Source organism: Tyto alba, unplaced genomic scaffold (genome assembly GCF_018691265.1).
Source record: "Tyto alba isolate M040663 unplaced genomic scaffold, T.alba_DEE_v4.0 Super-Scaffold_40, whole genome shotgun sequence".
Lineage (NCBI taxonomy): Eukaryota > Metazoa > Chordata > Aves > Strigiformes > Tytonidae > Tyto > Tyto alba.
In genome coordinates this window covers 33693122-33710567 of record NW_024881316.1, presented here as the reverse complement: position 1 = coordinate 33710567, position 17446 = coordinate 33693122, and the positions used below count along the sequence as shown (strand labels likewise).

The following is a 17446-nucleotide window of genomic DNA, read 5'->3' as shown; positions in this document are numbered from 1 at the left end:
CTCCTCCTCTTCAGTTTTACATATTTGTTTCATAAGTCTTTTGAGAGGGAATCTGTGGGAAACAATGCAATAAAGAAAGCTTCAGTGTAGCAGAGCAGCATGACTCATTTACAGCTGCTGGATTCATTCCTGATCAATGAATGAAGTGCTTTCAACTTGTCTGGATGTAGTAATTCTGGGGCTGCTTGTGGAATGAAATATTTTTGAATATTGTGCTCTTATGCACCAGTATCATCATCTGTAAAGAGTAGGAGTCATCTGAAAAATTAATAAACTTCATTGTTATTTTTTCCTGTAATACTTCAGATAGATTTTTCCTTGTGTACTTGTTAGCAGTGTAGAGCTAGCATTCCTTTGGTAAAATACTGAAGAAAAACTGTATCAGCTCTGTACTTTTAGTTTGCTAAATATCTTTTTTTTTTTTACCTTCTTCCTTCCATTTTACCTCATCTAAACTTCTAATGGTATGAGTAGAATGTGAGGGGGCCTTAACAGTTTTAATGGATATTATGCTTTTGAGTTGTACATTACTATTACTAGCACTTTAGAAAAAGAATCTGTTAGTAGAGCGAATCACTTAAAATGAATGCTTACTAAAATGCTAGGTAATGAGTACTTACTCTAGCTGTAGTCTTTGTACTCTAGCTAGAAAGAGATTATGGAATTCACGTCTTCAGCTCTTTCTAATTGAGGTTAAAACCATTGTCTAGTGTTTGAAGTTGACATCAGTGATATCAGATATATAGCAGCAAATTTTGTTGCTTTCAAAGATGTGTTTTAATATTTTTTTTTTATGAGCAAATTAAAATATTATAAATGACCCTATATTAAATCAAATGTCACAGAGCCCTTTTCCAGACTGGTAGACAATTGGCGAAACTGAACTTCAGGAAAGTAACTGTTTGAGTCGTTTGTTTTTTTTTTTTTTTTTTACTTTCCAACATGCTGGATGAATACCTTGAAAAAGTTTTTGAGAAGAAAGCAAAATGCAAAAGATAGGAATTTCACTGATATCTCATTATTGTATAAATTCTTTTTAATATGGTAATACAAACTGAGCAATTTCCCTTGCCTTGATAGTTGTAATTTAAAAGGTGACAATCTAATTACAGTGCTTCAGATGAATTCTGAGCTAACATGCTCATGCTCTGGAACTAGAGCACTAGAACTGTATTGCTTCTGCAGAGCCTTTTGCCTACCTCGCTTCCACTTCCTCAGGACTCCTGAACTGGGAGGGGAGTTGGCATTCTTGTCCCCATGGTCAGTTATTTATCCACCCGAGTGGATAAATGGTTGGGTTCATGCCTCATGGATCTGTGTCCATGTTTGGGTGCATGCAACCAAGCGCTTGGCTCAACAGAGGCAATATTTGGGGAAAAAAAAAAAAAAAAAAAAATTCCTTGTATGTGGCTGTACTCATTTGAGAAGTACGGCGGAGGACATTTTAGTGTCTGAGCTAACAAAGCTGAGCCAAAGGCAATGGCTGAAAATGGCAAGCAGTATTCAGACTGAGATCTCGTGTATTTTCCTGAATAATCCAGCTGATAGTAGCAGCTTTTTCTCCTAGGGAAAAATATAATTTGCTTTGAACTATTTGACCTTCAGCATGCACTGTAAACACTTTGTGTTCAGAAGTGTTGCTAAGAGCAGCCTTGTACCATTAGTGGAAGTCTGACAAACTGCATTGCTTAATAAATTACTGTTTTCTTCTCTTAGGTTTCACTGCTCAGTGTGTGGTGCTGTGAATGTGCACCTGCTTGGTGTATATTGTGCAAATTTATTTTAACATTTAAGCATCGCTGTTGCTGCATAATGAAGACCTGAGACATACATCTGAGTGTTAAGCTGCTATCAATTCATTACAACCAGCCACTGTTTTATAGTCTTGATGCATCCCATTTCGTTTGTTTTTCTGTCAAATTGCTCAAGCAAGTCTAAGTAGGCGGTATGAGAGAGAGGGGACATCTGTACTGTTAAGTAGTGCTACCTTTCATTCTTCTGCTTTTGTGCAAGTTTTTGAATTGAAAGCTGGTGTGTTTCTTGAAATATTTTCTGTTCGTTTGAGTGTCTAATACAGTGGTCCTCAATATTAAAAAAAAATAAATACATGTAGCCTTTAAGATGTGATAAATATGTTGAACAAACTGCATGTTATGCAATGCACAATTCGTAATGCAGGCAGTTTATTATTAATTTGTTTCTTTTTGTCTCATTGCAGCAGATGCAATTAATAATGCAGCAGGGTTTGGTTTCAGAGGCTATGATAAAAATGGAGTTACACATTGGGATCTAATATCAAATCTGAGAATCCAGCAAATAGAGGTTTGTTTTTGGCTCTTTCAAATAAAATATGTGCCCGTGTAGGTAGTTGCTTGTAATTTCAGTAGCTTTTCCTACGCATTTTGTTCCGCGAGATAGTGAATATGTTCTAAGTCAGAAATTACGTTTTCACACTCTTAGAAAAGGATGGAAAATATTCTGTTTTGAATATGTTCTACTTGTCAGTTCATGTCCAAAATATTTCATGGTTATAAGTAGCTGAGTAAATACCTTATTCAACTCATCTCAAAGTCTGGGGTTTTTATAATGTATATGTCAGAATGTTTGAAATATTTTGTAACACTTACAATTACGGAAATAATTAGTTTGCTTTTACTTTACAGTTTTCCACAAGTTTCAAGATGTTTCTTGATAACTGGAATATCCAAACAGCTCTTTGGCTTAAAAGGTATTTAATTCTATAAGAAAAGCTTTTTTCCACTGAAGTTTCTTAGATAAATATTTCTTTGAAGGTAATCTGACATTTAAAGATTAAACCCCACTAAACATCAGTTCTTTAACAACTTCATGGGATGTTCTTGTAATACTTGAATTAAAGCCTCTGAGTTTAGGACTTTTCTCTTAGTGTAAACTATCAGATTATGATAGAAACTGTTTTTCTTCCCTGGTCATAGGGAATTTAAAACTACTAATCTGTGGAGGTGTGTCTTTTTTTTTTTTTTTTTTTTCTTCCCCTCCCCTCCACACTCTCTCACTCAGCATTCACACCAGTGCATGTTGCTGAGAGCAGCAGGCAAAATGTAAATCTTAGCCTGTGGAAGCTTTGCATTATTTCTAGCCACACAGTGATACAGGAACTTCCATACGTTCTGTGAGAACTTTCTGCTCTCCTTCCCTGATGAGTACATGGCAAATAACAAACCCTACTATGTGCTGCAAATTAATATCAATTGCAAATTAATATCCCACAGATGCACTTTTTTCCTTGTCTGCGAAACAGGTATAGTGCCCAAGGAACTACATCATTCTGCTTTTACTACTTCTTTGTGGTAACTAGAAAATAAAAAAGTGTTCTTGAGTAGTGTGCGGGTGTTGTTTCCCTTCTCCCAGTCTGTTCAGTTGATCTTTTATCAATAGGTACAAGTTTAACTGAGACTTCTATCTTGGGATCACTCAGATGATTTTATACCTTATTCTAGGATGGATGGCAACGGGATGTTTTCTCACATCAAATTTCTTTGTAGTGTATTCTCATTCTTCCATAATTTCTTCCCTGAATGTCTTTATGAGCCAATTAAAACCATAAATCGAATTTTATGCGATTATTCTAGTTGGCTCAACAGTGAATAGAATCTATTGCTAGGACAATCAGCAAGGAAGAATTGCATGCTTGCAGGTATTGAAATGTATCATTCAATAAAACAAATAAGCTATTTAGCTATTTTAAAATGCATTTTAATTCAGTTAGAGGACAGAATTTTATCAGTATTAAAACTTAACAGGAAAAGATTGTATTTCAACAAACTTTCAAATCTCCTAAATTAGATCATTCTAAATGGAAACTCCTTTTAGTGAAGTACTCCTTAGTAACATTTCTGTTAAGAATTGAAAGAAAAAAATGCAAATCAGTTGCTCAGCGTGACATTAAAAGAAGATATGGAGAAAAATTAAAGCATCTCCTTTAATAAATATTTTTAAGAACAATTGTAAAACAATCTTTGAGGATAGTTTAAATCCATATTGGTTCTGTCACTGAAATGGAGAAGGGTGGATGTTTTCTTGAAGTTTTTTTGCAAGTAGAAGATTGTTTTAGTGATGATATGAGGACCGTAAGTAGTGGTACAGAATATATATTATATTACCAATCATTTAGTTAGTTGCAATGTTACAGCAGCTTGAATAGAAGACGAGATCATGTATTGCCATCAGAATTACAGGACTTAAACCTTGATTGTGTGCAAAAACACAGCTGATGGATCTACAGGTCATAAGGAAGTTTAATAAACATTCCATGTAGATCACAAGATACAGCACTTTAAAGATATTGTTGTTACAAGCCTGCAAGTTAAAATAGATGTTTACATAGTAGCATATATCAGCAGTATATATCATGATAATGTTTCCTGACTGGGGAGGCTGTTATGTTCCCCCTCAGCCTGTTCATTCTTTTTTCCAAAGAAAACATCTAATTCCGTTTGTCTTTGGTCATGTTTGAAAAGCCTCTGTGGTTCTTCTTGCTCTCTTCTGGCATGTTTCCAACCTTCCTGTCTTCTTACAGTGGGTGTACTTCTGCTAAGACCTCCGAGGTCTTTCCCTGGCTTGTTACAGGCAGATCTAAATGATTTGATTGGATTAATTGCCTTTATTTTCTTTAGATAACACTCTTTCTAATACATCACAGTATTACCTCTGTCCTTTTTGCAGCAGCAGTCTACTGTTGATTCATGCTCAGCTGATACTTGGTGTTTCATACTGTTGATTCATATTCATACTCAGATACTTTTTCAGTAACATTACAGGAATAGGTACTGTTTTGTATCTTCCACATTTCTTTTTAGATGCTCTATACTTTGGACTTCATCTTGTTGATTTCAAAACATCATTCAAGTCTGTCAAGATTATTTTGGATTCTAGTGTTCTATCTGCTAAGAAAACAATGCCAATCTCATTCACCCCACCTCCCGTCCCAAAAAAGGAAGGGAAGACAAAGTGGAAAAATATCCTTCTTAGTCTACCACCCAGGCTAGTAATGAAAGTTTAGAACCAGACCAAAGATGGTACCTTGCTGAACAGCTGATGCATCTTCCCACTTCTAGAGCAAGTTATATATAAGATAACCTGAACCACCCATTTTGGAATCGTTTTTCTCAGCCTGTTGTGATGACCATATTTCCTTGGTTTGCTTTTAGGAATGTCAAGTGAAGCATTTCAACATGATTTATTATTGCCAAATCCATGGAGGAGTTTAAGCTTACATTTTACTTTTTGAAATTGAAGCCTGACAATTTTTTTTTCTAGTATATGTCTTATCTGACTTGCATTGATATAGCTGAAATTTGGTTAGTTAATTTAGTTAGTTTTGTTAGCTCCTGAGTGCTTTGCAGGGGAAAATTTGCTTAAATTATTTCAAACCAAATAAAGATTGAAGACATTTATCAATTTATTAATGAGACATCATTAACAATCAGTCAGTAAAATAATGCATTCAGAATTAATATCAGTACTAGAACAGATAACATTTTGTACCTGTTCAGCGTTCTGGTTTAATAAACATTTCTAAACACTGATCTGTGACTAATCCTAGGGACTTCAAGAAGCACACACGTATGCACACAGTTATATGCAGACTGCGCCTCCACTCCCGAGGGCGTGTGGGATACAAAACCACCCCTCCTCAAAGTGTGGGCCCTCTGCTTGTATGCACTGCCGGCGGGAAATGTGGGTGCTCTGGCTCAAACCAGGTTTTGGTAATAGTATTTAGCTCCAAGATGTATCCCTGACTTTGAAATTCCCTGGTTACTGTTTTGACTGGCCAATGTTGCTTTTTTCTTTAAGGTTGTTTATTTCAGGCAAATGTGCTCAGATAGTTTTGTGTGTTAGGCATGCATGCATCTGCACCCTGCTTAGCCCCATGTGCTCATCTTAATGGCCACTGTTAGCAAAGTCCTTGAGCAAGAGGAGCGGGGTTGTGCTGGTACCTGGCACTGAAGACCTCGTAAGATAAAGCCTACTGCATCTATTTTACTGGAATAAACTAAATTAGCAAAATACACTGTTGATCTTTCCCTATTCAGATCCTGTCTTTTTAATTTTTGCTCCTTAACATTGACTGTATCATTTGATCTCAGCAATCTTTTGTATATATGGAAGTTGTAGTAAAGTAGTTACATTAGGAGTGAATGATTTGGCCCTCTGTATCATTAGCTTGTTGTCTTACTTGAATAATAGACATGCATTCTCTTTCTCTGTTACTTGCAATGTGTTTATAAAACCTTTTTCCATATTGGTGTCTATGCCTTCTTTTTTAGTTAAAGCTCATTTTTGTATGTTAGCCTTAGCTTTGTGTTCATGCATACTTGTGCTGTTTATTTTTGCTTCATGTTAGTGTGTATCTGTTTCCGTATTTCCTATTTCCTATTGCTTTTTGGTTTTCAGATCATTAAAGACTTTAAAGAACTCTTGATGAAGCCATATCAGGACCTTACCATGTTTCCTATCATTCTTCCACATCATCATGGTTTGTCATTGTGTCATTTAATGTTGTCTTCTAGAAACTACCTTTCTTGGATTCCTTTTCCCAAATTTCCTTTTAGAATTCCTTACCACAGGACCTTGCCTAATAATTCAGAGTCTCAATTTTTAAATAGTAGAGTTCAGCATTCTCCTTATTTGATATTCTCTCATCCCTAGAGTCATTAGTTATAATTTCATCGTCATGCTCACCTAATTGCCCTACAAAGACACATTTTGAACTGTAGTCTCTCTTATTACTCAAAATTGAAGGTAGTTGTTACTTTTCCTCTTCTCCAATAAGCTGCTTTCATTTTATGAAAAATATATATCTGATTCATCGCAAGAGTTTGCAGGGTAGTCCATGCCTTCCAGTGTAGCTTTTCAAACACATTCTTGGATGGCTTAAGATCCCTTATTAACAGCAAGACCCATCTTTGGATGCTTGTATCACTTCGTTATAAGTAAGTACTATATGTGATGGCATTGAGCCTAGGTTAGCACTGAGGGGTTAAATCAGGAGCTGTGAGTAGCTTTAACTATTTTCTGTAAGTCATTTAAATAATAATAAATTGCAGTGGCATTGCAAGTGATGTGTTGGAGATGAAACTGCTAAAAGTATAAATGATAACTGGGAAGATTGGTGGTTTGTCTCATGTTACTTATCTTGAATTGTCTTTGACTTGCTAGAGTGTGCTATGAGCGAGCCACCTTCAGCCCAACGATCCAAACCTTCATCCTTTCTGCCATCTGGCATGGGGTTTACCCAGGATATTATTTAACATTTTTAACAGGAGTACTAATGACACTAGCAGCACGAGCTGTAAGTACCAATCAAGTATCATCTTGAATAATAATGAAGTTTGTAAAAGAAAATTGTTCATGTTCTGTAGTCCAAAAATGCGCTTTGCAGTTGATAGACAGTCTGTCTGATAGTGGTGTTTACTTTTTCAGTTATGAGAGTAATGGGAATGATTAATTGCAGGGAGGGGTTGATTGGTAGAAACAAGTGAGACTGTAAATAACGTACATCTTTGTAGCATATCTTTTGTGGAAGTTCTTCCTCTGTATTAACTGATCATGTATTCCTATGCCATGCTGAACAGGGTGATGTTATCCAAGATAATTTTGAAAAAAACTTTCTGATAATGAAAACATCGCTGATGATGAGTAGCTTAAAATTTGGGAGTCAATGCTATATATTCAGAGTGCCCCTTCCCTAATTTCTGTCCAGTATTACTGTAAAGATGGTAACTAAAGAATGCTCCCCCCTCAACCAGCAGATTCTCTAGTGCAGTTACTATTCAAAATTGGCCAGGCAACAGCACGGTCACATTAGCAAGCTTTTTCAGCTGCTATTCAGAACCATATGGAACCAGCAAATCTGCCAAGAAATCTCTCACATTTCTGCTTGAGAAAGCTGCATAAGGGCAGAGGCAGGTTTATCAGTTACTCAATGGGAGAGAGGAACAAACAGATTAGATGTCAGCTCAGAGCAGCATAACAGACCACTTTTCTGTTGAAAGAACCAGGAGAATAAGAAATGAAGCAGACTGTTCTTTGTTGCTATAATAGCTAAGGGAAGGTGGTACTTGAGATTTAGATTGTACTAACAGTGATAAACCAGATGCTGCTCCTCTTTCTTCACAGAGATGTGGATATAGTCTTTGTTTGACAGAATTGATGCCTTTCTTTGCAATAGGTATAGCTCCCTTCTCCTTTCCAGACTCTATTACAGTGAACTTTTGACATTTATCAGCCAGGGGCTGGTGCAAAAGCCAAGGTTCAGGGACAGTTCACAGGTAAAAGTTGTGTTCTCTCAGTAAGGCGAGTCCAGTAAATAGGACTGCACACTGCACTTTGTCCTGAGCTTAGCTAGTAAGCTGCATTGTATTCACATTTCATATGTATCTATCAATAGACTATTAAATAAAAATACTTTGAGTTTCTGTATTAACAGATAGGATATGTTAGAGGTACTTTAGCATGTTTATTATTTAACTCTGCTAGCCTTTAACAGCAAAGTTTGACAGCTGTGATCCACACTTTCTTCTCTTGTCATGCCTAAGCATGTATTTAACTCATTTTACTCCCTTTAATCATGACACGTCATAATCAGGTGTTTACTAGGGACAATTATAGAGTTGTCTGGAAGGTTGTCCTTCAAGTCCTAAAATACTAGATTTCTCTGCAAGAAATTCTGTGAAACTCATCCAAGTTTTACAGAACCCGGGAACATGTCATTGCACGTGACCGTAGGAGAAAACTGGGGGGAGATGGCAGGATGGGAGGGTATGTGGTGAGAATGACTTGTTTTATTTAGCTTAACTAAACAAAGGCTGAGTGGGAACGCAGTATCTACAGGGGAATTTGGTTAAGAAGGACAGGAAGGGTAAAAAAGGTTTTTAATGTAAAGAATGAGATCAGCAGGAGCTAGCCTTGGATATGTTCTTTAGAACCAGGAAGTTCTAAAGAAACTGGAGATTGAAGCAGTGAAATTGTGTACTTTGAGGTGCAGCTTTTCAGAGAGAACTACCATGGTGCAGATGACTGGAATGTAGCAACTGTGATACCAAGCTACACAAAGGCTGAATTGAGCCCATCTTGGCTTGTCAGCAAATGAGTGTGAGCAAGGATGACAGTTCAGTCAAAGAAAGGAGGGGTGAAGATCTACTTGTATCTTTTTAATTATAGTCTTAAATAAAACTGAACCCAAACCTGTGTGGGTTTTGGATGATTTTTTTTAATACCTTCGGTGTTCCATCATTTGAACAGAATTTTACGACCAAAAGAAGACTCTGCATAGAAAAATTGAGTAATTTTATAACAGTCTCACTTGATATTAGTTGTTAAGACTCCTGAAATATGTCATTAGAGTGGATATTTTGTATATTCTGATTTATACCCTATTTATATATCATATTAGCAAGTATATGAAAATGGCTTACCATATAGAAGCTTTCAACAGAACTATTCTGGCTTTCATTTACTCCGACAGTGTATTATACAGAATGGCTAGATTGAATAGAACATCCGCCTCATTCAGACAAGCAGTCCAAAGTTGCATTGGATTTAGAGGGGGATTAATTTGCTTAAATTCATAAATACTTACATTCCTGTGCTGGAAGAAGTGCACTATGCTGAGAGGCAGGGAATTCAAACTGACTCCTGTTGAAGTTCATGAGCATTTTGAGTAGTTCAAAGATAGTTGACCAAACAGTAGCATTTAAATTCATCCTATGAATTTTGTGCAAGTGCAACAAATTCTGTACAGTAAGATAGCTCTCAAAGTTTATTCCTAAGCTAACTTAATATTATCTGCTTTTTCAGATAAGAAACAATATCAGACACTATTTTGTTGAATCCCCTGCTGTTAAACTATGTTATGATATTATAACATGGATGACAACTCAACTAGCAATAAGTTACACAGTCGTGCCATTTGTACTGCTCTCTGTAAAACCCTCTTTCACCTTTTACAGGTAAGCACATTCTATCTCTTTTGTTTTTCTTTATCTTGGAATAGAAGTATTTGCTGTGGCATAAGATTTCTGAAGCTATTTTACTGACAATTATGTTTGATTTGTTAGCTAAGCAAACTGTATTTCTGTTCTAGTGCTTTGAACATAGTTTATGTTGTGTACAAGAAACTATAAAGTGCTCTCATTTTCCTATCATAATATACTTATTTTTCCTGGGGCAGGGAGGAAAAAAAAAAAAAAACAAACCCAACCAAAACCAGAGGGTACATTTGAAGTTACTATATGCACTTTAACTATTTTATAGCAAGACTAGGTAATGATTTCCCAAAAGTAACTTGTGAAAGTAAGTTAAAACCAGACTTCTCTTCACTTCACATCTCTTAAAGCACTAGGTACTGTGAGGGAAAACTTCATTTCTGTTACCCCCTTATTACTTTTCTTAAAGGAAATATTAATGTCTTCCTGTCTTATGTGCAAACTACTGTATGCAAGTAGGTTTTGACAGTTTATTCCTTAAGCACCTTGTAAAAAGCGGTCAGAATTTTACTGAATTATTATTTTTGTTTGTTTTTTAGCTCCTGCTATTTCTGTCTTCATATTGCCAGCATCCTGGTGTTGTTGGTATTTCCATTGAAAAGAACTCAAAAAGGAAGTAAAAAGCATGAAAGCGTCCAGCCTGTGTGGTCCAAAAAAATAGAAGAAGAAAATCTTTTGCAAAAGAACAGTTATTCCACAACAAATAATAGTTTCAGTCAGAAACAAGAAATAACCTGCAGATATCAAGCATTGAAACAGTGATTGAGAAAATACTACGATGAATATATTTTGTATGTTTTCAGAAACCCATTTTTAGCACCTTTTAAAGGGGTTTGTATTTGTTTGCCAAGATGTTTAGTAAGAAAAGAATGCATTACCTAGGAAACTCACATACAATAGCAAGACTGGAAACAAAACAAATTAACCCCTCCCATGCCATGTCCCTGTGGGTCACGCCTTATATGAAGATATTACCATTATTTCAATGGGCACTCAGGACTTGCAACGTATGTCCATAGGGTCATATGTGTGCCCTTTGCTGAATGTACGTTGTGTATCCCAAGGCACTGATGGGGTGGAATAAAATTGTGTCAATCTAGTATTAACAAATGGAAATTAAGTTTTCCAGATGAATGACTTGCCTTAAACCCTCTATTTACTGAAATATTGTTTCTAAGTGGGTATTTTCAAGTTTGATTTTATGTGGAAAGCATATTTCAGATATGTAATACTCTATGCTATAAAGAAGATAAAAATAGGAAATGCAAAGTCATTAGAAGGCTTTTGAATCTTTAAAAGGGAATTGCAATAAGCATCTCAGTATTTGGAGGGTTTTCTTAAAGTATCTCAAACTGTTACAGTACATTAACGAACTGTAAACATCACTGATGCCAAATTGTAGTTAGGTTTTTTTGATGAAGAGTATAATTACCCATAGCCCTTCTGAATGGATTAGAAAAATAAAACACCTGAAGGTTCACCTTTTCTAGGGCTCAATAGCTCTAATCTAGGCTTCTTTTACTTTCAAGTACCTAAAAACAATAAAACACTGCCAAGTGGGCTTTGCAGCTAGAGAAGGAGAGGCAGCAATGGGACACAGAAGACAATGTGCAAGCACCAGGATTTCAGTGAAATGTGTTTTTACCCTTAAATGCCAGAAATACTCGTTCTAGAATACTACTGTTTTACAAAAAAATATTTTTAATACTTAAAGTTGTTTTTATTTTAGACATACAGTAGTCAGTTGATGATGCTTTCAGTATACAGTAGCAAAATTACCTTGAGCTCTAGTGCAACGGTAGTCAAACATGAAATTACTATCATAACCAATTTCTTTATGCTTGGTAATTGATGGCCCTTTACCCAAAGAAGTATATGAATTTGAGGAAAAGTTTTTTCATTAAATTAGAATTTTAGATGCAAAGTTCACATCATATTTGTGGGTAACATAATGAAAGAAATAAATCCTTCAGAATATCTGATTTATTGAATTATGGAAGTGTGTCAAGGGAATAACAGGATGGTTGTATCTATTCCAGACCACTTATTGTGATGATGGTCCCTGCTAGAGTACTGCTGTTAAAGGGCTACATTTTAATTGCTTATATTCTGTATTTTCATATAATTTTTTCAAGTAAACACAAACTGCTTATCCACATGGGTTTTTTTAGCTTTAAAACTGACACAAAATACTACCAGAGGAAAAAAATGCAGCTTGTTGATTAATAACATACAAATGAATGAGAAAAAGTTTGTCATATGTTGAACCTTAAATTTTTCATCAAATATCTAGCATTAGTGGGGTGAATATTCTTAGTACCAGAAGTGTAATGATGGCCCTCAGCTTTCGGGATACTACCATGCAAAACTAGTTACAGTACTTCTGGCTTACTTTCTGAAGAACCAGATCTTAAGTCAGGACAGAGTTGTTTCTTTGTTGTGGTAGTTCTGTGTCTGGCCTTTTGGCTCCTTGCCTAAAACTCCAGGAGGATAACATACCTTTCCCATATATGTAGGTTAGCACTAATTAACCTACACAGTTAGAAAGGGGGAACTAAATATGAGAGTAAATGACTAGGGATGTTTGTTGTGACAGCTATAGTATTTTTAAGAAAAAATAATCAGACTTCTAAATCTTTGATTATCCAGGTAGACCTCCCCTTACGTGGGGTCTTTGAAATGGCATTATGTTTTTTTCTGTTGTTTTTAAGTAAGGGCACACTCTATTTCCTTTATATTTGATTAACCGTATTAGATACAGAATCAGGAAAGACATTTTTCCACTTTCTTTTCTTGAAGGGGCATTTACATAAAATAACAGGTGAGAATTGCACATTCCTGGGTGGGTGAGTAGGATTAGGGTTGGTTCTTTCAGCATTTGTTGCTGTTGAACTTAAGTTCATTTTGTTGGTGCGGTCTGTGTATCTAGCCAAACAAGCACTTTTGGATGCCAGTACATCTAATGTGCCATTTTTTTCCCATTAATATTCTGGTACTTCTGTTTTCTTCTTTTGGCATGCATGCCCATATCTGTGATGGAAGCTTACTAGTTCTTCATTATGAAATATGAAAACGGTTGTAAGCACTCTCAAAAAATGAGCAGGTTTAGGATAGTGAAGACTGGTATTTCAGTGTGATTGAATTCACAGGTACAGTTTTGTTCAGAACATTTGTATATGGGGAAGTCAGAACAGCTAAGAATACATGCTTTAGTTGGGCATAAGTGGCAAGATATGGGCTTCAAAATTGGATGTGTCTGGTGTCTGCAAGCAATACAACTACTTTCTGCTTCATGATTTGAACCCCTTAACTGCAACACAAGAAAATTATGACAATTAATTAATTCTGCACAGAACTTATTTTTAAGTGTAGTGTCCTAGAATTTACCCTTTAAGTGTCATTGCTGAATATAGAAGTACTTTGAACCAAGATCTGCTCTTCATGCAGATGAATTCTCTTGGGGACTATGGAATGAAGTTTTTTCTTTTAATGGCAGAAGTCTGATTTTAGTCAAACTGGGGTTTTGTTGCTGTTGCTTTCCCTCTGCTTTACTAGTTTTCTGCCTTGCTATCACACTGGATCCTTTTTATCTTTTTGGTCAAAAAGTCAAGAGTGGCTAGCCCAGATGATTTAGATAATTTTTAGGTTTTACATACATCATTTAATAATGCTGAATTTGAAAGGATGGCAGTGATTTAATTTTACTCTTGATGAAAATAAATCTTAGAAAGTAAACTTCCTATAAATGTTTGGGCATGAAGGAAACATGATTTTAAGTATTCTTTCACTCATAAACTAATGTATATCCAAAACTTAAAAGTGTTTTCTGTATTGCAGATCAGCACGGTATGAAAAGTAAATACAACATATCGTTCATAATTTTATGGTGCTTTGCAGATACTTGCCTATTGTGAACAATTCATTCAGGCACTTAATGAATTAATGTTAGTAAATGTAGTCACCCTGATAGTAACTATTTGCTTGCTTAACCTTTTTTTAACCGTTATGATTCTGTATTAATGAAAGAGATATATATTATATATTTAAATAATAGTTTCAGTGGTGCCTACTACTGTTGTGATCGGGAAGACTTTGTTAGGTTTACAGTTACAGATATGCCCCTCTTATTCAGCAAACTTATTCTTCCATGGCCATTCCTTAAGTTGACATGTAGACAAGATATCAGTAATAGGTGACATATTTTAAAATATATTACCATGTAAAAATATTGGTATGCATTCCAGTATGCTTTTGATAACAAATCATACTTTCATGAGAAGACTTTACAAAGAGATCTTTGTATATTACCTGCTCCACACTGACTTGTGGTATGAGTTTTACCAATATAGTGTATTATTTATTAGAAGAATTTTCCACTTAAATAACTTGTTTTCCTTATGGGAATAGGTAATATGAATATAAATGCTGTGCTTGTATGACAGGATGTGCACTAGATAGTTGTGTCTCTCTTGATGGCATTGATTTGGTTAGTGGTAAAATGTCCTCTGATGCAGAGGAGACCTTTATGAGATCCTCACCTCCTGTCAAATTCATATCAAAAGTAATTTTAACAGTCTGGATTTTTTTCTTAGAAGTTTTGCAAACAAATTGTTGACAATTTGTTTAAATGGTCAAATGTGTCTTCACGTTTGCCTGCAAATGTGTCACTGTTGCTTACATGTAAACTTTCACATGCTCAACTTTATAAGTTGGCCCTGAATGACAAAGAAATTTAAAAGCACAAGTTACAATAATTTAGGTTTTCATTTCCCTTAACCCAAAGTCTTTCACTTTGTAATTCTCATTGAGTTCTGAAATCAGGTTTGAGAATTTTTAATTTTCAATTAAAATTTGGAAATACTGACGTTTATGTTGAAAAGTGATCACTGTTAGAAGAAGAGAAATAAATTTAAGGATTTTAATATAATGCAGAATCTGCATATAGAAAGTACACATTGGTTCTGTGCTGATTCATCACAGTATTTCATTACATGATTAGCCTTTATGTATTTATTTAGGTCCAGTAATACTCTGAATAGCACTTGGGAGTATTTTTAAACTTCCTGTTAAAAATTCAATTGGCTATAAGTACTTAAACAAGTATTTAAGTGCTGTGCTGCATAAGTATCTAAGCAGATACTCTAGTGAACGGAGCCTGCTCTCATTAGATTACCAGGTCTGTCTTGATCTAAGCTAGTTTGCACTGTTGGTCTTCTTCATAGTCATGGTGGAAAAGCTGTCTGTGAAGCTGTCTCTGGTAAGAACGTCCTATCAGTGGCTGGGAGGGTTTGCCACAGAGTTCCTGGGGGGAGTTAACCCTACCTGCAGAGCTTGACAGAGGATCTGCTTGCTTGTGAGCCAGGTTGCAGCTGCTCTAGGCTACATTTACCTGGATTTTTGATGTGTTTGCTGTCTTAACCTAGACATTTTGCAAACACCGTGAAGTCTAGGCATACACAAAGTCACCCTGCAAGGTTACAGCTGCAGGTATTGCAACAGTTGCTTATTATGGTCAGAACTAAATGAAAAAATTATATTTAATTTCTTAAAAACTTGTTTTGAGCTGAGCTTTTGTATTTTTCTTACAAAACCTAACCATCGACTGTATCAATTTCCATCCCATTAAATATTTAAACATAATTTTGTTCACTTTTGGTGTACAAATGTGCAAAAGCAACTTTTGCCACTTCATCATCTTCTGTGCATTACCTGTATGTCCAGTGACTTAGGTCTGACTTTGGTTTTAGATGTTTTTAGATTTTCTGAATCCATGTGCATATCTGTATAAACATTGTTTAAACTGTATGAATTGACAAGGTGTAGTTAAATATAGTGCGCATAAATATACTTAAAATAGGCCATATCAATATTTACACGAGGCTAGTGTTGAGCCCTCCAGCTGTACACCACACTTGCTGAAGGCTGTTGGGCTCGCTTCTCAGAGTACTAAGCTTTCTGCTTCCTAAAGTGAAAATAGAATCTGTTGGTTACACTTTAAGTGGAAAGTAAAGGGCTTCTTTCACTCTGTTGCAAAACCAACCCTTACAGGATATTCCCATGCAGGCTATGAATACAAAATCTTACTTCAGATATATGACTGAAATCTGAGTTAGGGCCACTTTTGGAGGGAGCTTTTTACATTAATAGTGACTCGGTCCCGCACCTTAATCCCACCAAACCTCTCGGCAAGAGAGACCTCTACACAATCTTCTTCCTTCCTTTTGTTCTCTGAGGGAGAAATACCCAAAGCTGGATTTTCATTTCAGTTTTGCTACACTGTGTCTCGTGAACAGATAACTGTGGTCTGTACTCTAGTCAGATTAGGTTTCCAAACTGTGATGATGTAATCTGAAACAAAAAATAGAGAAAAGGGTGCCTAGAGACTGGTAATCAGAGTAGTGCAACGCTACGTATTAAAGGTGCAACAATCTTTTGTCACAATAAGTTAAGGAGTATTTGCCTATGCATATTTTGCCTTTCTATGTCTTTATCAGTTCTCTTTACATCTTTTCTTTGTACCCTCTTTTGTCCAGTGGTGGTCACTCTTTCTATGAAGAATCTTCTGATGTGTCTTACTGTGACAAAGGTGTCAAAATGATATGATAGTAATTAGGTAGTTATTCTTAAATCCCAGACCTCAGATGTGTTCTAGATCAGTTAGAGGAGAACATTCAAAATGTGTTGAATGAAAAATATTGTAAGATGGTTAAATATAGCATTATTCAAAGATGTTGTAATAAGTTATTCAAGAATTTAAAATATGGAACTTTGTTCTTTCCTGCCTTGGTTACACATTCAAGGGAATAGTTTTACCTCAATGCAGAAGTAGTTATTCCTCCAACTACCCATATGTTAAAGTGAGAGAACACCCCTGAAAGTGGATAGCTACAGTATTCCTAAATTTGCCTTTCCTGGTTCAGATTATAATGCATTGTCGGTGAATTTCATTTTTATTATTCCAAAATATATATTTTTTAAAAAGTGTTATTTTTCAACAGATCCATAAACTAAGTGTTGGTGTATGGTAAAATTAAAATACCACTGTTAGTTACACTGTGATTGTGATATTTTAATAATTACTTATTTCTAATTTGTCTCAGCAGTGCTGCAGAAGCAGCATGCTGTTATGTTTTAAAGGTGTTTTTAACTTGCCTATAAATTTTTTTTCTAATTTGTGTCTTTAAATCTGATTAAACTGTAGTTTAAAAAAAGTGAACTTGTTTTTCTAAATTCTTTGGTGTCTGTCTGTCTTTAATGAGTGCTAAAGAACAAAATTATTTTAATACAGTTTCTCCTTTTTGATTCTTAAACATTACGATACATATATTTACACTGTTATTTGGAGTGTTCTGCTTCAAAACTTCTTTTATTTCATTTGTTTTCTAGAGTTTATATACAAATATATGTATGTAATTATT

At 35.4% G+C, this 17446-nt stretch overlaps 1 protein-coding gene across 1 annotated transcript in view; it reads left to right on the top strand.

Moving 5' to 3' along the window:
- MBOAT2 (membrane bound O-acyltransferase domain containing 2) overlaps positions 1-17231 on the top strand; it is a 97059-nt gene extending 79828 nt beyond the window's left edge. The window contains exons 9-13 of the mRNA XM_042803454.1: positions 2219-2322; positions 2664-2728; positions 7201-7333; positions 9841-9992; positions 10568-17231. Coding sequence (XP_042659388.1) covers positions 2219-2322; positions 2664-2728; positions 7201-7333; positions 9841-9992; positions 10568-10790 — 677 coding nt within the window. The 3' untranslated portion in view covers positions 10791-17231. The remainder of the gene's footprint in view (positions 1-2218; positions 2323-2663; positions 2729-7200; positions 7334-9840; positions 9993-10567) is intronic.
- The last annotated feature ends 215 nt before the right edge of the window (positions 17232-17446 follow it).